The sequence below is a fragment of the Rattus norvegicus genome, chromosome 1 (assembly GCF_021556685.1).
Source record: "Rattus norvegicus strain SHRSP/BbbUtx chromosome 1, alternate assembly SHRSP_T2T, whole genome shotgun sequence".
Classification (NCBI taxonomy): domain Eukaryota; kingdom Metazoa; phylum Chordata; class Mammalia; order Rodentia; family Muridae; genus Rattus; species Rattus norvegicus.
In genome coordinates, this window is record NC_141534.1 from 123252922 (window position 1) to 123277118 (window position 24197).

The window sequence follows — 24197 nt, forward strand, 5'->3', positions numbered from 1 at the left end:
ACTCATTAGAATTTTCTGGACTTGTACCTCACATTTTAGAACAGACATGCTTTGAAATCTGAGATCAACAGCTTCGGCTTCTTAAATGCTAGAAGGAAAGTCAGGTGCCACCATGGATACCTAGATTCATTATTATGCTTTCAATCACTACATTTATTTTAGCAACATGGATAATGGATATGGTGAATTTGATGGTTAAGGAGTCTTTTTCCAACATCAGGTTCCCTTCGAGCATCTGAAATTTATCATTTTTCCCTTCAGCTCTGCAGATTCAGTTACCTGAATGATGTTGGCAAAGACTCTCTCCAGGTCTCTGGATATTGGCTCAGTTGTAATAAATAAGACAAATGCAGTTTTGTTAGTGGCATTTTCGAAGGTAACAGAGAACTTCAAGGCCAAATAGACACGTGGACCCTGGTAAAACAGTAGGCCCAGAGTGCCATTGAAGCTGCAGTTCTTCACCAAAGAGACATCTGATAGCAGAGTTTGGAGATAACACTGTTTGTGGGCCCACTGATACATTAGAACTCTGCAAGTGCAAGGGATTCTTAATCCTATTATATGTTGTTGAATACCTTGATCTCTACAATCCAAGACCTTTAGGCATCCTGTATCGTGTCTCTCAAGTAGGGCTCTTTGTGCACTCTTGGTAAATTCCCAGGTTTCCCAGTCACTTTATTTTGAATCATTTAGGTATATTTCTCTCTGTTTCTCTCGTTCTCTCTATCTGTCTCTCAGCCTCTGTCTGTCTGTCTGTATATTCTTCTCTGATGATTCTATGATTACTGCCTTAAATATGTGTTTAGCCAATGTTTTGATGCTGTTATTACTGCCATTAAGTCATAATCTCTGTGCTTCCTTCATACTAGTCAGAACCAATAATTAAAAACAGACATAGATTGTCTAATTCATATATATTTAACAGATCCTCTCGATCGTGTCAGAAATCTTCTTATTATAACATGAAATGTTTAAGTTTACTATGACAGATAGAGACCTCCAAATCCTCACAGATACCTGGCACAAGATCTCCAAGATGATGTCAGAACGACAAGTGTCTCTACCTGGATTGCGGTACAATGGCCACTATGAGAGATGAGGTCATTTTCTTGCCTGTTGCCAGGGCTCACCCTAATCTGTAGACAAACAGAGGACACCCAGAGAATTAAATGTCTCATATTGCCTAGGACAAGGTGAGTCATTGCTCCAAAATTCCTTCTCTACAGGAGAGCCTCTCATCTATAGGCCTGATGGGCAGACTACCTTTGCATGAGTTGTGATGGAGAACACAGGGACCTGGAAAAACTGTTTAGGTAATGATCTATAGACTAACCTATGTCATTTTAATTAGTATATTACATCTAGATTATAATTTATTCTTCCCAGTTTTCTGATTACATTGAAACTAAACTAATGAAAGTGTGACAGCCGAAAACAGACAACTAGTCCCTTACCCCAAGGTAATCCACAAATATATTTGGTCATTAGTCTATTCACTAATTAAGAATATCAGATCTGTTATTAAAATACAAAGGATTGCCTTGCTCATAGACTTCATGGTAAAGGATGTACAAGTTCAGATGAACTTACACAGATGAAATCTTCTGCTAATTCCTTACCTAACCTCAGTTTTCAGTTACTAAATATTTCATATTTCTTCCCCTTACTATGTCATTGTTGTATTAGGACTATAACAGTTTAAAATTCTAATTCTTTTCAAGGGAGTTTTGATAAATTAGCCTAACCATAGTAAAACATTGCACTATATGACCCAACTTTAATAATCACAAGCTCAAATTCTGTTTCCTTTGATTGTCTTCTAAATATATACTTAAACAATATCTCATGCTATATTTAAACTATCATCTATCAAAGTTACAAATTTAAGTTTCCATTGGCGGTCTTCTATCTACAGACTTGAAGTGTTTCATACACTAAATTCATGTGATCAACAATCAAATTCACAAGAACATCAAATTTTGATTGACTTTTTAATGCACACCTAAATGCTTTTCATTATACTAAATTTATACCTATTCATTCTCCTAGAGAGAAGCCCTTCTTTCTCCTTCTGCTTCCCAAAAGACTTTTGTCTTCCCTAAGCTCAGTTTAAACACTGTTCATGGTATTAACAAGCATCTCTTTTGTAAATTCATACGCTCCGGGAAACACACTCAGATCTACCTCTCATGGACCAAACAGGCTCCATCTGCCAATCAATAGCCAAGTTTCTACCTGTTCCCTATTCCTCTCCTGTTCCCTGGATTTGGAACTCTCATCTCAACCACCAAGACTTAAGGGTTTCAAATATACACTTATAAAAACTTATTTTTCCCCAAACTTACTTAACTTTATTTTCTACCTCGTGTGTGTGTGTGTGTGTGTGTGTGTGTGTGTGTGTGTGTGTGTGTGTGTGGGTGTGTGCGCGCGCGCGCGCGCGTGTGTGTGCATTCATGTTAAGTGTGTGTGTTTCTATGTTTGTGTGTGGTTGGGACTGGTGGCATACACGAGGGCACGTGTTTCAGCATTTTGACGAATCCAGCATTTTGACGACTCTATATCCAGGACAGCTCCAGGAGATCAACCCACAGAAGCTCCATCCTATTCTCATAGAAACAAGCACTTTTCTGGGCCTTCACCTTCCAAACTACAAATGGACAGACCCCAAACAGCAAGGAAACTTAGAAATCTCCTAAGACTTAACCAACATCTTTATCCCCATTTTCTTAGGTTTCCTAGAGACACATCACTCCAAAGTCAGCAAGAAGCAGCTAAAGGTCACATTGAATCTATTGCTGATACACCATCACGTCTCTCTAGTTTCTCCTATTTTTTATTAGACAAAAATGGAGGAATTTTAGCACCTTAACGTGCTTTCTTTTAGGCTCCACCAAACAGATATTAGCAACAGCCAGGTAGGCTTGGCTTGCAATAAATTGGACTTTTGGCCTCTCTTCACTTTCTCTGACTCCCTTCTACCTCTCTCCATTCTCCACATGTGGTTGGCTGGCCTCATCTCTCTGTCTCTCTTTCTCTTTCTGCCTCTCTTCCTCTCTCTCTGTTTCTCTCTTTCTGTCTCTTTTTCTCTGTGTGTATCTCTGTGTCTGTCTCTCTCTGTGTCTGTCTCTGTATCTCTCTGTCTCTGTGTCTCTGTCTCTGTCTCTGTCTCTCTCTGTCTCTCTCTCTCTCCTTCTACTTCTACCTACCTCCCCTTCTTATGCCCAAATAAATTCTATCCTAGAGTAGACCTGTCCTATGTCTGTTCCCTCTGAGGAAGGAATTAATCTGTATGGGCTTGCTGAGGCAAGTCCTCCAACCAAACCATACCACAATCCACAAAATATATCCTTGGCTTTAAAAACACACCAAACTCTGATTTATATTTGAAAAGCATGTACTGTGCATTATAAAATCGTGGAAAGAAAAATATTCAAAAATAAAAAAGTTGTCTCTGACTATATATGGAAATAACTTGCTTCATACCCATGACAGAACTTTCAGAAACTATACCTGTGTGGCTAAATTTGATTCAATGTGACAATGAGCAGATACATATGGTAACATATCAATTCATGCCATGCTGAGAGGAGGGGATGACCACCCATAAACAGACTGTACTACTGCAGGTCACTCCCTCTGAAGGTTCTGCGAAAGCTGGAGAAGTTTAAATCTTCTTGAAAACATATGTCTATTGCCTATCATCCTGTAGTTTAAAGATACCTATCTAATACTGATTAGTTGGAGGAAAAAGTCAGTAAAACTACAATGCAGCAGTGTTGTATTTGTCAAAGTTGTCAGAGGATGCCTGGGAGGGAGTACTTAATAAGACAAAGCTGATTAATATTTTTAAAGGCATAATTTATATCAATAGCACTTTCCAGATGTGGAGTTTCCTGTGTAGAATACACTGGCTTTGAATGCAATCCTTCCTACTTCATGTACCTCAGAGCAGATTAAGATTAAGGCAGTTTTATCATGGATTAGTATACATTACAAATGTTATACAATAGTGACAAAAGTTAAAAATTACATAAGGTTAGAAAACAAGAAAATGCATGTAAAATTTTTTTTCAGCTATCAAGATCCTGTGTCAAGGTGGAATTCAGATGCTGAAAACTCAAAGAAATAACCTGTGTTTTTAAACAATTTACAATTTCTATTATAAAAGTAAGAAGAGATTGTTGATATTATTAAAAGCATCCTTCTGTGAGCTTTGGGTTTTAGAATTATTGCTTTGGACACATGAAGCCAACTGTTAGTGAAAAGACCAGTGCTAAGGATCCACAACTTTGTGCTGACCACAAGAGAGGTTCTGCTTCCTAAATTAAGTAAGATAATCCTGCTCAGTAATGATGGAAGCTTGTCTCTCAGGTGATTCTAAATCTCATCCGGTTGAAAAAGAAAATAACCATCTCAATATTATTTAAGAATAAAAACCTGTATAAGATGTATGCAGTAATCTTTTCTATGATATTCTGTGGATAGATATCATGGCTTTGTAATTTCTGCATTTGATTTCAGTTAGAGAATTGGAAATATTATTTTTGAAACTTATAAAAAATTTCTATGTCCTACTTACAATAGCTGTATAATGAAGGGGACTAAGAGACGAATTCAATGGTTACTTAACATGGGCAGTTAGAAGAATTGTTGCAATATTGAATTAATAGATCATAAAATTGTCCCAAATGATACATGGATCACTATCAAGGAATAAAAAAATGTGTACCTATTGTTTTTGTTTTTCTTGGGAGAACTCTAATTATGCTCAGTTTTCCATGTCCCCGTTTTTTCATAGCAGAGAATTCTAGTGTACATGGGATAATCTTTTAGCTCATGTCTCTTGAGCTCTTCATTGTATCGGAATATTGAAGTCCTCTCTTCTCCCTCCTCGCCTTTACAAACTTTCTTCTTTTGATCATCCTTTCTTTATTTCTGGAACTTTGAGAAAGAGTCTCAATCTGTAGCCTAGGCTGGCCAAACAATTGTAGTGATCAGTTTGCTTATATCTCCTGAAGGATATGATTACAGATGTGAGCAAATAAACCATGAGAGCTATTTTTTAATTCTTTTCTATTTACACATTACTTACATTCTTTGTCTTTTTATTGGATAGTTTATGTATTTATGTTTCAAATATTATTCACTTTCCTGGTTCCCTTCTCTTCCATCGCCCATCCCAATGCTTCTATGAGGATGCTCACCCTCCCCCCAGCCCTCTCACACCTCAAAACCCTGGCATTCCACTACACTTGGGAAAAGTTCCCTCAGAGGACCAAGGAATCCTTGCTGTCATTGCAAGATAATTCTATCCTCTGCTACATGGGCAGCTAAAATCATGGGTCCCCAAGTTGGTGGTTCAGTCTGTGGAAACTCTGGGTTGTCTGGTTGGTTGTTGTTCTTCCTATGTGGTTTCAAACCCTATCAGCTCCTTCAGTCCTTTCTCTAATGCCTTCAGTGGGGTCCTTGCTTAGTCGGATGGTTAGCCACAAGAATATTAATTTGTATAGGCAAGGCTCTGGCAGAACCTCTCAGGAGACTTTCATATCAGGCTCCTGTCCACAAGCTTCTCTTGGCCACAGCAGTAGTGACTGGGTTCCGTGGATGCATATGGGATGGATCCACAGGCTGGGCAGTATCTGCATGGCCTTTCCCTCATTCCCTGCTCCCTTATTATCATTGTACTCCCTACCATGAGTATTGGGTCCCCCCTTCTAAGAAGGGCTGAAGCATCCAAATTTTTGTCTTCCTTCTTCTTGAGTTTCATATGGTATATTAACTGTATCTTGGATATTCTGCAACTTGGGTAAATATCCACTTACCAGTGAGTGCATATCATTTTTGTTCTTTTGTGAGTAGGTTACCATACTCCAGATAACATTTTCCATTCATTTGCTTATGAATTTCATGAAGTTATTGTTTTTAATATCTTAGCAGTACGCCATTGTGCAAATATAACACAGTTTCTGTATCCGTTCCTCTGTTGAGCAACATCTGGGTTCTTTCCAGCTTCTGTTATTATAAATAAAGCTGCTAGGAGCATAGTAGAGCGTTAGTCTTTATTATATATTGGCGCATCTATTGGGTATTAGCTCTGGAGTGTTATCATTGGAACCTCATTTTGAACTGTGTCCAATTTTCTAAGTAATTGCCAGATTGATTTCCAATGTCGTTTTAACATCTTACAGTCACACCAGCAATGGATGAGTTTTTCTCATTCTCCGCATCCTTGCTTGCATTTGCTGTCACCTGAGTTATTGATCTCAGTCATTATGATTGGTATAAGGTGGAATCTCAGCATCATTTTGATTACCATTTCCCTGATGACTAAGGATGTTGAACATTTATGTAGGAGCTTCTAAACCACTTGAGATACCCAAGTTAAGTACCCTTTGTTTAGCTCTCTACCTCATTTTTAAGTAGGATTATTTCAAATTATTATTATATTAAATGAATAATTATTATTTTAAATAGGATTATTGAGTCTAATGTCTTGGTTAATGTATATTTTCAATATTAACCTTGTATTAGATGTCCAGTTGCTGAAGAACTTTTCCCAATCTATGGGTTGCAGTTTTGTCCAGTTTACAATTCCCTTTGCTTTCTCTCAAGGTCCTATTTATAAATTCTTTATCTTAGAACACGAGCCATTGTTGTTCTTTTGTTCGAAGTACTTCCTTTTCTTCAAAAGAGAAGAATCAAGCAAAAATATGAAGCAATAAAATGAAACATCACCATCGTTTATACTTCAATCTATTAATATTTGTGATTCACTTACTATTTTGTGATATCTTTTAAGGCAATCGGTAAAGTTTTCTATCTCGGACTACTACAGAACCTTACAGCTAGTATTTTAATGTAGATAGATATGGCTATTTCCTCACCATGGTGGCTGCTGATTGTTCTGGTTATCCTATTATTCTTGCATCCCCCAAATACGGGGGTACATTGTAGCAACTGGGTTTTAACATTTGACAATAACCTCTTCTTGCATGTCTTCAGGAAATCTATCCATACCACCCCCGCACCTCCCCAGTGACAAGCCTCAGTGGCTTTACATGAAGTCTCCATGCCTTCATAAAATGTTACTACCTAAATACTTACTACCTCATCATTTCTTGAACAAAGTTTCATGCTGACCCCCAAAGCATCACTTCCCAGAGACATTACCTCTTTGATTTTGGACTTTTCTGTATTACAACTGATTCATTATTAAGAGCAAAATGGCCAGCATTCACTGCCAACAAAGCAAGGGATTGAAATTAGTGGCTTCAGTATTGAAATATGTGAATTGAAAATTTCTCTAGTACATCCAGGAAACAAAGTTTATCTCATGTGGAAAGGGAATTCTGGAGGATTCAGGCTAAGAGACTGAGTAAGAACTACAATGCATTCCTCTTTATCTCTGCATTTATATTTAATGCAGGGAAAAAGAAATTAGAGATATAAATAGACATAGAGAGATACAGAGAAAGAAGATGAGAGAGACAGAAATAAAGGAGAGACAGGGAGAAAGATTCTAGACAAGATGAGCCTGAAGAAACAGTAGATTCTGAAGCTGTTAGTCACTAGAGTAATTAGATCAGCTGAGAAGATATTACTAAAAAATCAGCCCAAAATAGGCACTGTGAATCAATACTCCAGGTTACCACTTTTCTCTTCCTGGTTTCCAGGTGCCCCTCTGATATAAAGCAGAAAATTACTCTGAGGAAACAAGGCTGATTAATAGATATTATGACAGTCCACAGAGGTGATCAAGAGATAGAGAGTACAAATATAAAGCACAGAGGTCAGTGAACCTTATTGTTTCAAATATGCTGGTGAGGATGTACTGAGAAATGTATTCTGATAACAATAAAAATGGCAAACATATTTTTGTTCAAGGCATATGAAATTAACATAATGCCCAAATAAAAATTCCAATAGCAGGAATTGTTTTTTGCTTGATTGCAAGGAAAGTGAACGGCATACAAGTGATTGAATCAGGGCCATGGCTGAGAAATATTCCCCTGGAATTAGGGAATGTCTATTGTTCAGGATATCTAGTACCTAATATGGCCACAAAAAATTCAGTATGAAGGAAGGAAAGGCTGAATTAGTTCATCCAAAGGAATTAAATCACTGGTGTTTGAATCACTCAGTCTTGATGAAAAGATTTGTTCCTAGTTCTATTGTAACATGCTAGGCCATGTTTAGTTGATATATCTCAAGGAAACTCGCCTCTTTTTGAAGGTTATTTTGGAGAAGTGTAGTTGGATGACAGTAAACATATGGGAAAGGACTTGATGAAGAGGAAAGAGGATACACTCTACATGGTATTTAATGAATGAGAAAATATTTTTAAAACAAATAATAGAAAATCCTGAATGTAGAACAACAGAAATTTAATACTGCTAACACTCAAGGTCAAGATTTCAAAATTTTGCTTTAAGCCCATATATTTTATAAGTATATATGCAATGAAAAAGACACCTTAGAAACCGAGTTATGTTTATCCTATAAAACATAATTATCTTACCAGCTACTGGGAGGAAAAGAGGAGAGGAAAGAAAAAATTGGGACAGGATCAGGTATACGAGGAGACCAGGATGATTTGCAGAATGTCAGGAAATTGAACAGATGTATAGAGCAATGGAGGATGGGGATCTGTAGGTAGCCACCAGAAAGTCCCAGATGCCGGAAAAGAAAGAGGTTTCCAGGACTCAAAGGGGGCGAGATTAGCTAAACTGTCCAACAAAGGGAGGAAGAAACTGCAGAGTCTATATCCAGAGGTTAGGCAAGGCTCAGTTGGGGGATGGGTTCACTCACTCATCTTCAAATTTTAAACCAAATATGCTACTGTCTACAGGAAATACATGGACAAAGTGTGGAGCAAAGCCTGAAGGAAAGGCCATGCAGTATCTGACCCTGCTGGTGATCCATTGCATATACAGATATCAAACCCAGACACTATTGCTGATTTCAAGAAGTGCTTGTTGACAGGAACCTGACAGAGATGTCTCCTGAGAGGTTCTGCCAGAGACTGACAAATACAGAGGCATATGCCTCCGCCTAACAATTGAATGAGCAATGGGATTCCAATTGAGGAATAGGGAAAGTATTGAAGGAGGTGAAGAAGCTTGCAACCTCCTAGGAAGAACAAAAATCTCAACCAAACCGAGCCCTCCCCCCCGGGGCTCCCAGGGACTATACCACCGACCAAAGTTATGCACTGAGGGACTCATGGCTCCAGCCACATTTTGAGTAGAGGGTGGCTTTATCTAGCATCAATGGGAGGAGAGACACTTGGTCCTGTGAAGGCTAGATGCCCCAGTGTAGGGGAATGCCAAGACAGAGAGGTAGAAGTGGGTGACTCAATGGGAGAACACCCTCATAGAAGCAGTGTTACATGTAATGGGACAGGGTTTTGCAGAGGGGAAACTTAGAAATGAGTTAACGTTTGTAATCCAAATAAATAAAATATCCAATAATGAATGAGTAAAAATAAGACATTTACATAGGAAAAGTTCAACATCAACAAGGAAAATAAATAGAAAAATTTTTGTGCTGAGATACATATTGAAGACGTTAATAAGCAATAAACCCATGAGGAGCAATTAAAGAGTTGTATGTTTAAAGAGGAAAAGCTATATCCTACATGCAAAACAAAAGAAACTTCAAGAGGAATGGGCCGCCTTCATGTTGACTTCTCAGCACTTTCTGCATTCAGTAGGAAATAGGACAACTGTTTTCTTTTCAGAAAGACCCACAACACAATGAAAAAGAGCTAATTAGTGAGTGCTAATGAAAACTAGTACGAGTGCTGGGACAATCTAAAAGTGTTAATGGTTATCATTAAAGGACTTATCTTCAATTACTCTTGCCAGAAATACTGCCCCATCCTTGTTGGCTGTGTGTTGCCACTTTCACATCTTCAAGACTTCACCTAATAAAGTCCTTTTAGTTCTATAAAAGGTAGTGTAACTGATATGAAGAATATTTGCAAGAGTACACCATACAAAATGAAAAATAAATATTGCACACATAATAATGGTCAATTAATTAATTAAACTTTTAAATTTTTACTATGTACCTAATTATGGCAAAGGATTTCTCTTCTTCCATTATTTCTTTCAGGCAGCCTCAGAGGATTTTCATTGATCTTTAACAAATGTGATGACTTGTGTATAATGTGATGTGGCAGAAAACAGGGTACTTTGTCATTCTTTCTACGTCTCTGAAGAAGAGTGTACATTAGATGCCCCTAGTAGAAATTAAAGCATAGGTTTCAACTTTGAGATCATCCTTTAAATCCTTAAAAAAAAAGTTATATTGTATCCTTGGGTACCACTGTGTTCTGACAGGCCCAAGGTTGGATCCAGCTCAAGGGGAGGCCCGAAGACCATACAAAATTACTGAGGCATTGGGGCATTTACAAAAATGGACCAATCATGCCTGCCATCCATTAGACCCAACAAGCAGCTGAAAGAGTCAGATACTGATATGTGCACCCAACCAATGAACCATGACCTCTCTGATTGAATGAAGGAAAAGCAGGTGGAAGCTAAGGAGGAGAGCAACCCTGTAGGAGGACAAGCGGTCTTAGATAACCTGGACCCTTGTGATCTCACAAACACTGGATCACTACCCAGGCTGCATATACCGGCTGAAATGAGGCCTCCAACACATATAGAGCGGGGGACTCCTGTGTCTGGGTTCAGTCAGAGAAGGTGCACCTAATCCTCCTGAGACTAGAGGCCCCAGGAAGTTTAGAGTTCTGGTGGGTTGGGTAGGGTTGGGACATCCTCTTGAAAAGTGGAGGCAGGGTAGGGAGGAAATATGGGATGTGGAACTCTCAGGGGCGTGTGTGGACAAGGAAGGGAATATAACTTGGAATGTAAAAAACAAAAAAACAACAACAAAAAACAAAACAAAGAAAAAAAATCCAAACTTTTATAGAATTTTCCATCCTCTTCTTTTGTTTAAAGCTAGATGGCTTTGTGAGCACAGATGTAAAAATTCTTTCAGTCATACCTTGACTTGAGATTTTTAAGGGCAAATGTAATATTTGTCTAAGATCTATGAGTACCGAAGGGACTTTCTTCCATGAGAATACATTTTTAATGACAATTTCATTTGTAGTATGCTGATTTAACTATTATCATATTTTTATTTTCTTTTCCCTATTAAATGGCTGCTTCATATTTTCATATCCCTACCCATGAACTAAATGTTTCTTAAATTTATTGACATATTTATATTCATATCTGGATGGCTTTTTTATACTGATGAAACCACAAAATTGTGTGCGTGTTTGTGTGTGTTTGTGTGTGTGTGTGTGTGTGTGTTGAAATAGATTAATATACTCATTTAAAGTATGTTTCAATGGTTTAGTGTACTCTATTTGCTATGATTTATCTCTGAATACTAATCTTTCCATTGTCTTCTGTATCCCAATGTCCATGCCTTTTACTCAATTATCCTTTTGGTATACAAAGACAAATTTTGTGCTATACCAATAATTAATCATTCAAATGCTGTTTTCATTTAAGGAAAAGTTCAGCATCCTTAGTAATCACAAATATGCACATTGTAATCATGTTGAAATTTTATGTTTCATTAATCGGGATTGTGAAGAGCACACATGCTAACTAGGATGATGAGTAATAAGAAATCTCACCCACTGCTGGTGAAAAAAACACACTTTTACTGCCACATTGGAAATCAGTTTGGTTTCCTGGGAATGATTTACCTCAAGTTCCATGTGTACCATTGTTGATTATAAATTGATGGGATTCCATATCATATTATAGACATACTTACTAGTTCCTATTCATTGCGGCTATAGTCATATTAGTTATAAATAGGAAATAGCCTACCTTTCCATAGTGGAGAAATTGATAAAAAATATGGTATATTACAAAATGAAATATTACTAGGCTATTAAAAATGAAGTAATGGATCTCATAGTTAAATGGATGGAACAACCACAAAAACAAACCTCATTGTGAGTTATCCAGAACCTTAAAGACAAAAACAGTCTGTATAGTTTATATTTGGATGTTTTACGACTTGACAACAGCATACAAGAATTAGGATGGAGGGAAGGATTTTGTGACAATTGAGAAATAATATAAATAATTATGGTGATAATTTGGAATGACATTGGCATGCAGCAATTAAATGGAGATTGGGGAATGAAGATGATAGTGTGAAATACTAAGGGGGACAGCTAAAACTTTGAGTCAGATCAGTTCTTAATATATAACATAAATAAAAAGACTAAAGGAAATAAAAAATAATGGGAGAGAATGACCAAATTAGACATCTCTTCCCACCAAATGAAATCTCCAACCTCATGTATTGGCTATATCTACTATATTTTTTTGGACTATGTCTCCTCATTGTAATACTCCAATCACTTCAAACTATTGCCTAAGCTACTGACTGCTCCATACAACTCATGATAGCTCTACTGTTGAAGACAACACCTACATTTTTTGAACATATAGAAGAAAAACAGGTGCCTAACTAAAACCTTTACCGGTTGAATAGTGTTGCTGGTTCTGAAATGTGTTTGGCATGGTTACGGAGGGAAAACTTAAACACCAACCCACCTCTATACTACTTGACCTACCACAGTCATCTGCCTACAGGATACACTGCTGCAATAGTGGCACCATTAAGGGAGTAAGCAATACTATCTGACTGGATTTGAGACATACACAATGAGACAGAACACATTTCTACCGTTGTTCTCATGACAAAACACTGGAGTTTAAGGCTTAAAGCAGGTATTATTGTCTGCTATAGAAATGTAGGTACAAAATGATTCCTAATAACATTCTTTTATGCCCATATATCAATATACTGCTCTCCTATTAACACAAAAGCTAGCATATACAATAGATGGAGCCAGTTATAGAGAACCATATCTCCACAATATGCAGAGCAAATGACCTTGGATCATACTATCATAAATGAGTCATTGCCATCTAATCTTTTCCTTCATAGCTCAGGAAAGTTTTGTAGAAGGCATGGAAGAAATATTGTAAAACACAGTGGTGCTGGGAGGAATGCAAGCAAGTTAAAAATGTCCAGATACAACAGGACTGATACACATATTGACTCATATAAATCAGGAAGCCATGCCTAGGTTCTGCACAGGTTTGCAGGTCAAAATTATTTTGATAGCTGAGTAATATTCCATTTTGTAGATGTACCACATTTTCTGTATCCATTCCTCATTTGAAAGGCATCTGGGTTCTTTCCAGCTTCTGGCTATTATAAATAAGGCTGCTATGAACATAGTGGAGCACGAACTGAATAATATCATCCTGTGTGAGGTAACCCAATCACAGAAAAACACACATGGTATGCACTCATTGATAAGTGGCTATTAGCCCAAATGCTCGAATTACCCTAGATGCACAGAACACATGAAACTCAAGACAGATGATCAAAATGTGAATGGTTCACTCCTTCTTTAAAAGGGGAAAAAGAATACCCTCGGCAGGGAATAGGGAGGCAAAGATTAAAACAAAGGCAGGAGGAACAACCATTCAGAGCCTGCCCCACATCTGGCCCATACATATACAGCCACCCAATTAGACAAGATGGATGAAGCAAAGAAGTGCAGGCTGACAGGAACCGGATGTAGATCTCTCCTGAGAGACACAGAAATACATAGGTGAATACCAGCAGCAAACCACTGAAATGAGAACGGGACCACAGTTGAAGGAATCAGAGAAAGGACTGGAAGAGCTTGAAGGGGCTCGAGACCCCATATGAACAACAATGCCAACCAACCAGAGCTCCCAGGGACTAAGCCACTACCCAAAGACTATACATGGACTGACCCTGGGTTCCAACCTCATAGGTAGCAATGAATATCTTAGTAAGAACACCAGTGGAAGGGGAAGCCCTTGGTCCTGCTAAGACTGAACCCCCAGTGAGTGTGATTGTTGGGGGGGAAACCAGGAAAGGGAATAACAATCGAAATGTAAATAAGAAATACTCAAGTTAATAAAGAAAAAAAGGGAAAAAAGATTAAAAAAAATATTTGGCATCCAACCACTAATAGCTGGAACTGAATATGATCTACCTCACTAAGAAGATCTCTCCAGTTGACAAATTTTCTGATATCAAAAACTGCTTTATTCCAGTACAGTTTCCTGGGCGTAGAATCCACACGGAGTCAGGTGCTTCATTCTTTTTTTTTTTTTTTTTTTTCTACCTTACATAAATAAATGGTAATTTGGATTCATAATATATTATATTTCTAACCATGCTCGTAATTTCTCATATATTATTACTCCCAAATTCATATTTTCTTGGGCTTTTCTCTGTAAGCATGTATCTCTGTGTGTCTATGTGCTTCTTGTGTTTTATCCTTTCTGATTCATTGGGTTTTTTTTTCTGTGTCAGTCAGGATATTTTTTTCTTTTTATATTTTCTAAGGGGTGGAATGAGAACATGACGAATTAGGTTGTTTTGAAAATACAAAAAAATCAGGGAGGGCAAAATAAGGAAGGATTAGAATATGTTGTTTGAAAAAGGCACTTTTCAAAAATTAGTATTTCAAACACTGACAGATTACATATTCATTCATCTTCATGTATTAACAGTTAATTAAGTTAGTCTTCAGAGGATACATTTCTCTTGGTCCAAAGAAAACTTGTCCAAGTCAAACCTCTACTTCTGCTCTGATGCTTTCCTAGATGGAACTCGGTTTTAAATGGAGTTCATTTAACATACACTGTCCAGTCACTGGTGAGTTATAATATTTTTTCACTGAAACAGTGAAGTTTCAACCCTGGAACTGCCACATACTGGGCATTCATCCTAGATTGAACAACATGTCTATGTCTCAATGGTTTTAAAACAATAAATACCATTTGAGTTGATTTGTATTGTCCTTTTGTTCAAGCATGTAATATTAAGTTACTGCAAAATATTTTACTCTACTTATGTCTCAGATGAAGTTGTTATTTGTTCATTTATTACATCATTCAACCTCAATTTTTTGGGTGATTTTTGATACATACTCCCAAACTGCAGCCTAGGGTTCCTTCTAAGTAGTGTAATCCAAAGTGTCCTCAGACAGGTACTTCAAGTTCATCTCTCTCAGTGTGGAATTACAGGTTATAGCATGGCACCTTCTATCTACTGTTTTTATTCAAAAATTTCATTCCCCAAAAGAAATGAAATAATGAAATTCACAGGTAAATGAATGGAACTAGGACACATCATACAGAATGAATTAGCTCAGACCAACCAAACAAAAAATTAATCTATTTGTTTATGTGTGGACATTAGCTGTTAAGTCAATGATTACCAATGTGCAATCTATAGAATCATAGAAATTGTGTTTAGAGTGAGGGACTAGGAATAATAGATAGGTCTCCATAGGAGGGATAGAATAAATCGTTATGCATCGTATGGTGGCTTGAAAATGGAGTGAACAAGTATGATAACTATTGAAGACCTGAGTAGAGCAAGGAAAATGGAGATAAGTAACAATAAGAGACCTCTTATGGTTACTGTGTTAACAAACAGTAAACCCTTTATGAATACATGCATATGAATGCAATTTAAATGATTTCTTTGAACACTATGCTCTGAAATCAGAGGTATTAGTTGCTTACAATAGGTTAAGTAGCAAGGCCGTGGCTTTGTGCATATACTTATTAGCAAGATGATCTGTCTGAACATGCACATGAATCTATTCCCGAAGGCATGAATAATAAAAAGTCACATGCACACAAATGCTACTGTATATAGGACAGGAAAATGAAAAAGGATAAGGAACAAATGTGGAGTGGCACTTTGAGATATTGAACTTCAATAATTGACTGAATAATGCTGATATATTCCAATTCAACATAGATCTGTCTGTCTATCTACCTACTTACCTACATATATACCTATTTATCTATATTTTATTATTATGGATATAATAAAAATATGGCATCAGCAAAACATCATGCATGTATTTCTGCATTTTGTTTGTTTGTTTGTGTGTGTGTGTGTGTGTGTGTGTGTGTGTGTGTATGTGTGTGTGAATTCCTTAGTGTGGTTAAATCATATTCACATTTCCTTCCATTTCTTCCAGATGAAATCCTTGCCTGCTCATCTAGTTTTGTATCTTTTTCACACACAATTTATACTGCAGTATATATAGCTGTGATTTCAGCAAGTTGTAACATCAACAGGCCAGGGAAAATTGCCTACTGATGCAATAGTGGTATGCGTGGCATGAGAATAACTAGACTACATTCTGGTTGGATTTAAGGCTTGTTCCCCAAATTGAAATGTATAAAGTGTCCTGTTACTTGAATCAAAAACCTGTAGCCAAACAGAACATAGGCCAGAAGGGAAAGGCAAATGTTATTACTCTGCTAAATGAACACTGTATTAATCTAAGTCCTAATGACTTATCCTTAGACCCATAGCTTACTGTATTTTTCAACCCTCTTGAGAGAAGACTCGTCTGCTGTCACATCATGCCTTACAGAGATCAATAGCTGTTCAAGATGCATGGAACAAGAGAATGCTCAATTCCAGTCACTAAATAAAAAGTCTATATCTTGTCTCCTTTCCAAGCTTCAGGATTCATTGTGGAAGACAGGCTGGTAGAGTTATAACTATTATAGACAGTAAAGGACTGAAGTCAGCTTTCTTCAATATTGTGGCTACTGCTGAATAGTACACACTGACTTCAGCGTAAGATACTCAGAGATTTATTCTCTCTCTCCCTCTCTCCCTCTCTCTCTCTCTCTCTCTCTCTCTCTCTCTCTCTCTCTCTCTCTCTCTCTCTCTCTGTGTGTGTGTGTGTGTGTGTGTGTGTGTGTGTGTGTACCATGACCACATGTAAAGGTCACAGGAAAATTTGGAGAGTCAGTTCACTACATGTGCATGTGTACATATTCTAGGGAGCAAACTCAAATTGTCAGGCTTAAACAGCAATCACCTTTGTCTGAATTGCCAGGGTGGCAGGATGCCTAGGCAGTCCCCACCTGCTCAGAAGGGGAGAGGAAGAATAGGGGAAAGTTTGTGGGAGGGGTGGTGATTTGGGAGGGGGACAATGAGCACAATGTAAAGGGAAGAATTAAAATATAAAATTAAGTTTTAAAAAGTTAAAAATTATTTTCATATATATATATGTATATATATACATATATATATATGTTCTTGTAATAAATATACACATCAGGAAACTCATAATATCATGGGTCTGTATTTCATTGGAGGGGAGTTTATAAAAACCAATCGTATAAATATGAAGGGAAACTAGTGACAGACTAAGTGTCTAAATAAGGCTTTTACTTCTGTGAACAGAAACCATGAGCAATGCAACTCTTACATAGATCACATTGAACTGCGGCCGACTTATAGGTTCAGAGGTTCAGTTTATTACCTTCAAGGTAGAAGCATAGCAGTTTTAAGGCAGACATGGGGCTGTAAGAGTTGAGAGTTACACTTATATTATGAAAGCAGCAAGCAGAAGATTGGAACCCAGATAGCTAAGATGTGGTTATTAAAGACCACACACACAGGAACACACCTACTCCAACAAAACTACATCTCCAAATAGTCCAACTAGCTGGGCCAACCATATACAAACCACTGAACTACATTGTGCTGCTAGTAGAAGCTGAGATGTGAGGAGTGAATGTGAGGAAGGATAAATATCCCTAAAGTCGTTTTGAGAAAAGCATATGGAATCAAGCTTCTGTAAGAGGGGCTTCTCTACACAAATATATATATGAACTTTTTTCAAATAATGTTAACTAGTAATAAGACAATGGTTTCTCCACAGGACACTATAGTCAGACAAGTACATTGTCCAGTGCCAGATTGGGTTGTCTACTTTGAATTTACTTTCCAGAGAATTCACATACAGTCCATCCCATTACAAACCTTCTCGGTTACCACACAGAATTTGAGAGTAAGACCCTATTGCTTAGGTAAACACATGGGTAGGTCAAAGAACAGAGTGAATGTATCAAGCATTGACCAATAAGCTTGATTCTACTGTGTTCCTTAGTGGATAGCTTTCATAGTACCAGAATATATGAAGCAGGCTACTGCAGAAGAAGTATAGTCACCACTTTGTCAAGCTTGGAAATATTTCCTGCAAATGAATACTTCTGATACAGTGATGAACTGCCTATCATGAGAATTACCAACATTTTTAGTTGAATTTGAGTCCCAAAATTAAACCCATAATTGGCACAGTTTTCTGTAGTAGGATCCTGCAACTAAACAGGACCTTCATACTACTTGCACATCTACCGCTATTACCATGCTAAGTCTTGCTGATTTAAATCAATCCATAAGTCATAATCATACCAATAATTTAGTGTACCCATGAAAATATTCAAAGAATAGAAAATCTGGCATACCCTTGTATAAAATGTATAGGCATAGTTTATTCTTTAAATGGGAAGGGAGGGATTTTTGTTTATATTATATACCTTAATAAATGCAATTTTCTGTTTTAGCACATACTGTATTTCTGTGTAAAACTATGTGAAATTGAAATAAACATATACAAAATAGTTGATAGATTCCATAAACCTATTGGATGGTTCTGTCCATGGATTCATGTTTTATTAAATAATTAAAATAATGCCTATCGAAGAAAGTACCATCATGATATACATTAATGCTTTTGTGAGCTTACATGAACGAAGTATACCAGTAAAGGCAATGTGAGTAATGCATCATGATTCCAAATTGCTAGCACCAATATACTATGTAAATTTTATGATATTTCCTTTAACCATATGTTGGTATTACTTGAAAAAAGAGAGCTCAAATTGTTGAAATGCATAAAATAATAAAGAAAACAATTAATATTGAAATTAATCATTTTTGGGCTCCAGTTTCTTTTTAAAAACTCTAAAATAGGAAAATTATGAACTTAGGTGCTATATAAATTTCAGTTTAATCTATGAGTTACTTTCTTGCGAGAGAGCAGTCTTAGGATTAAGTGCTCAAAATTTGAATTTTATAAACAATGCTTTAATCATCTACTTGTGATATATGGGTGATTTTGGAAGTAGGTTTATAGTATGGAGAATCATTTCTCTGAGATAAATAAAACTGTGAGAGAACTAAGTTTGAAAAAGTAAGAGGACTACTTCTAAAAGCATTCCTGTGGCTAAATAAAAATTAAATTTCAGACAATGTCTATAAGCTTGTGAAATTCAGAAAATATTATGAGTATATTTGTAATACTTATTTCATCCTCATGTGTTTTCTAAAAATGTAAAATCTATTATTTTATAGATGGCTATTGAGACCACTCAAAACTTTGGCTTTGAATGTTCTATAGGTCTTGACAAAAATATATACAAGATTCTTGGTGAAAATTTGTGACTGAAAAGGATGATTCATTGGAAACCCAGGGATGGACAGAAGTTGGAAGACTTCTGATCACAAACTTATTATTTATTATTAGTGGACAATATTTATTTCCTTAACTATCCGCTCTGATTTTGCAACCAAAATATTATAGGAGTGTTCTGAAACAAGAATTTCGTAGTTTAGTTCATATATGAAGTCAAAGAAAGAAGTTCCACACTGGGACGTGGTGATTTGCCAGGCAATGGGAAAACTATATTTTACCTATGTCTTTACATATATATGATATCTAGTTCCATTTCTTTTGGGAGAAATTGATGCTTTGCTATCAAAAAATAACATTTGTGTAGTAAGTATGAATAGGGAATCATTATAAAAATCCAAGGACAGAAAACGACTAAACATTTAGTAAAATTTAACAAGAAATATATTACAAGGCCTGAAGGTAACAAACAAAAAGTGAAAATCGTTACTAATAGGCTCGAAAAATTCAGAATTGTGGTATAAGTTGTAAGATATATATATATATATATATATATATATATATATATATATATATATATATATGATTTCATGAAGAACTTGCTGACAGGAGCCTGGTAAGTCTCTTACCTGAGCGTTTCTATCAGGACCTAACCAAAATAGATGCAGATAGAGTCAATCATCAGACTGAGCCTTGGAGACACCAATGGAATACAAATATATATACATATATATATTTGATTGTAAGAAATGAAGTAAATATTTTAGGAACAGGATTAATTTTATTCTAGAAAAAAACATAACCTATCAAAGATTAATAGAAAATTGCAGACTAAAAAATCTTTAACATGGAAAGACAAGTTGGATGGATCATTTTTAATAGTTTAATAGTGTGTTAGAGGTTGAAGCCTTTTTAGTGTAATCATCCTAGAAGGAGGCTTCAGTGGTTGCTTTAACAAGGAACTGATTTGTCCAATATGCGGATGTGAAAAAAAAACTTTTAAGAATAAACTATCCTCATGGTAGTTTTGAGGCATACATGCATTCAGAGGCAAACAGGACCCACCATTTGTGATGAATGTTCTTATATCATACAGTACATTTCCATATAGTACAGACCCAGTGTTATTGCATTACTGAAAACAAGTATATTTCTTGGCAGTGATCTGAGAGAACTAATGGATATAACTGTGGGAAGAATCTGGATCTAGGGCTGTCAATAGCACTGCTACCTCCTTGGATTCTGAGGAAAATGACATGGTCATTCTTACATTGAAAGATTTTTTTCAAATAACTTGTCATTAACTTTTTAATTCATCATTCTATTCATTTACACTTCAAAAGATATCCCTTTTATCTATTATCCCTCCACAACGCCCCATCTCATTCCTTCTCTCCACATTCCCTTTGCCTCTATGAACGTGCCTCTCTACCCATTCATCCACTCCTGCCTCATCACTCTAGCATCATCCTAGGTGGGGTCTTAGGAATCCAGAGAACCAAGGCCCTTTCCTCCTGTTGATGTTAGATAAGGCCATCCTCTGCTACACATGAATCAATAGCCACGTGGATCTCCAGGTATACTTCTTTGTTGGAGGTTTAGTCTCTGGTAGCTCTGGCTGGTCTTTTTAAATCATATTGTTCTTTCAATGGGGTTGCAATCGCCTTCAGGTCCTTCAGTCCTTCCCCTAGCTATCCCATTGGGGTCTCAAAGGCTCAGTCTGATGATTGGTTGTATCTGCATCTATTTTGGTTAGGTGCTGATAGAACCACTCAGGGAACAGCCATACCAGGCTCCTGTCAGCAAGTGCTTCTTGAAATCAGCAGAAGGGTTGGGGTTTGGTGTCTGCAGAAGGAACAGATTCCTTGATAGGGCAGTCTCTGAATGGCCTTGCCTTCAGGTTCTATTCCAGTTTTGGGGCCCGTCTTTCCTTTTGTCAGGAACAATTCCAGATTAAAATTTTTGAGATTGGTGGGTGGCCCCATCCCTCAACTAGTGGTGGTGCCTATCTACTGCAGGTGGTATCTAGAGGTTCTATCTCCCTTTTTGGGGGTACTTTTGCTAAAGACATCCCTGTTTGGTCCTAGGAGCCTCTTGTTTCCCTGGCAACCGGGAATTTTTAGGAGATACCACCAGTTCTGCAGTCCCCACTGCTAATTATTTCTATTCAGTTTCCTGACTTTCTGTATTTCTCTTCTATTGCTTCCAATACCTGATCTTGTCATGTCTTTTCCCCTCTCCCTCCTCTCTTCCTTCCAGGTCCCTCCCTTCCTCTATCTCCTGTGATTATTTTGTTCTCCCTTCTATGTAGGATTTATGCATCCACATTTTGGTCTTCTGTCTTCTTAACCCAGATATCACTCAACACTGTGTCCATAAAGAATTGAAAGAATAATGAAAATATGGTACATTAAGTCCATGAAATGAAACTCACTTCTTGAAATAATAAAATCATGGAACTCTTACTTAAGTGAATAGAACTAGGAAAAAGTCATCCTGAGTGAGAAAAATCATCCTGAGTGAGGTACTCAGAACCCCAAAGAAAAATTTAGGATGTTATCACTTAAAACTACTTCTTAGGTTTTGTTATTTTGTCTTTTTTTTTTCAGAGTTGAGGACAGAACCCAGGACCTGGCCTAGCAAGTGCTCTACCACTGAGCTAAATCCCCAACTCCTAGGTTTTAATCCTTACAAATGCATGTAAGTATCCTTAAATCCTCAGTGGAAAGATATAGAGTGAGGAACTAGAAATTATAGAAGGTTTTCCTGAATAACTAAAACATAATTAAATCTGGAGACATGTGGTGTAATGTGGTAGTTGAATGAGAATATTAAATGCAGATTTGGAGGAAAGTGGGGTAAGGGACACCAGAATCTGTGGACTATCTGAAGAATGGTATAGAAAAGTACTACAGTAGAGGTTCCTTAATATATACTATGTTAATGGAATATTCTTAAAACACATCATAAAATAATGGGGAGAGTACAACCTAACTGCCATATCTCACTAGCAAAGCCATTCCAGTGTCATGTATGGGTTACATCTATTTAAGTTTTGATGACTGAGATCACACAGAAACTCCCAAACAACTTACATTCCTACCCACATCATTGGTTGCTTTAGAAAAACTGATGACAGAACCATATTGATGAAACAACACTTACCTATCTCATTGAACATGAAGAAGTTAAGTTGGTGACTAACGGGAGTATTCACCCCTTCTAGATAGTGTTCATGGATTGGAAAATTTATTCATATTTCCTGAGGAGAAAAGGAAAGGTGAACATAGCTGAAATCTTTCAATTTACAATGGTGGACTGGCTACAGTGTACACGAGTGCAATAGTTGTACAAATGTGATGAGAGTAACAATTACGTGAAAGGATTTATTGCCCAGTCCATGAGACACGTTCCTGACAGACCTCATATGTCCAAGAAAAGAGAAATAAGTAGATTGTGGACCAAGGGGCATATCAAACACCATTTTTTCTGCAGAAGCAATGTACCAATTTAAAGAACCCTAAAGATATTCCGTCATTCCCTTTAATAAATATATTACTCAGCCATGATCACAGAAGCTGCAATGTGTTGTTGGTGGAAACAAAGGCAGAGACACATACCAGAAAACTGTATAGAGATTAAGAGAAATTTGATAACTCAGTTGTAAATGCAAATTCTCTATTAATACTCTCCCTTCACCTCTCATGAATCTTTTTCTTGGGAGAAAACAGAGAGCACCTGGTAATGGAAAGAATGTAACAAAGAAGCAATGTCTTCCAGAAGTAAGAGACATGACTAATTCACATATGATCTCACATAGAACATGACAGCATGATATGGTTTCCATAGAGTAAAGTGAATTGACTCCCACTACTGAGGGAAATAAATAAACATGATCTACCATCTCTAACCATGAAACTATTTCCAATATAGAAAGGTTCCTAAAGGAGAAATTAATTTAATATTGTGGAGTCTAATTGATTATAGAAATCGCACTTATGGAAGATTTTATTCAAAGCAGTAGACAGGCAAATCATATGAACTCAATTCTATTTTGACAATAATTTTATGAATCCTAATGCTGTATCTCTCAACATAAAAAAGCAGATATAATTGAACAAAAGAGAAAATGGGAAAGAGCCTCAGTGCGCTCCAGGAGATTTCATGATAAGGTCATGAGGTATACACACAATAAACATTCTTTGCTAGACACTGAGGATTCATCCTTGTGCTATCCAGGAATGTTTCCCTGGTGGTTATCTTTCATAATGCTCTAAAACAATATTCAGGCTCCATTAAGAAAAAAAATAATGGTTTTCTTATCCATTAATAATCCTTATATGCTACAATAATGAATGGCCAGGTAAAATGCATTAACATTGCAAATGTACAAAGGTATTTTGTGCTTAACCAACCACATTATTAATTAGAAGTGAGGCCAGTTCTACAGGACAGAATTTTTGAATGATAGTACAAACATGATCAATAAACTCAGCTAGGGAATTTAAAGACCCTAGTAGAGAACAGACTGACATTGTTTTTCTAAATCTTCATTTTGTCAAATTCCTTTTTAAATATTTCTTCTATGTCCTTTGGTATGTGTTGCTGATTATTTCCATAGATAACACTTTCATTACTAATGTTTTGTTGGCACAATGATACATAATTACATAATGTCTGTGAATAAGCAACAGTCAGTACTCAAGATAGTTGGGGATTCTAAAACTCCCCAGATGGGTAAAAGCTAGAGGACTGGAACAAATGCTATGGGATGTCTCTATAAATGGCACGGCTGTTGTAAACATGGCCTCCTAAAGTTAGGGTTACATGTGTGCTCCTCAAAAGACTGAGCAAATATTCAAGA

General features: G+C 36.8%; 1 protein-coding gene across 43 annotated transcripts in view; it reads right to left on the reverse strand.

The window, feature by feature from the left end:
• The window catches only part of LOC134483395 (uncharacterized), a 235289-nt gene that overhangs the window by 191849 nt on the left and 19243 nt on the right, over window positions 1–24197 (reverse strand). For 38 of the 43 annotated variants that reach the window (XM_087600715.1, XM_087600861.1, XM_087600727.1 and 35 more), the window contains exon 3: window positions 22499–22595. Coding sequence is in view for 3 of the 43 variants with exons in the window: in XM_087600941.1 (XP_087457067.1) it covers window positions 22499–22514 (16 nt within the window). In the remaining 40 variants the exon portion in view is untranslated. Of the gene's footprint in view, window positions 1–1017; window positions 1137–22498; window positions 22596–24197 lie in introns of all 43 variants that reach the window. The other 5 variants (XM_087600911.1, XM_087600824.1, XM_087600846.1 and 2 more) reach the window with 2 other exon arrangements.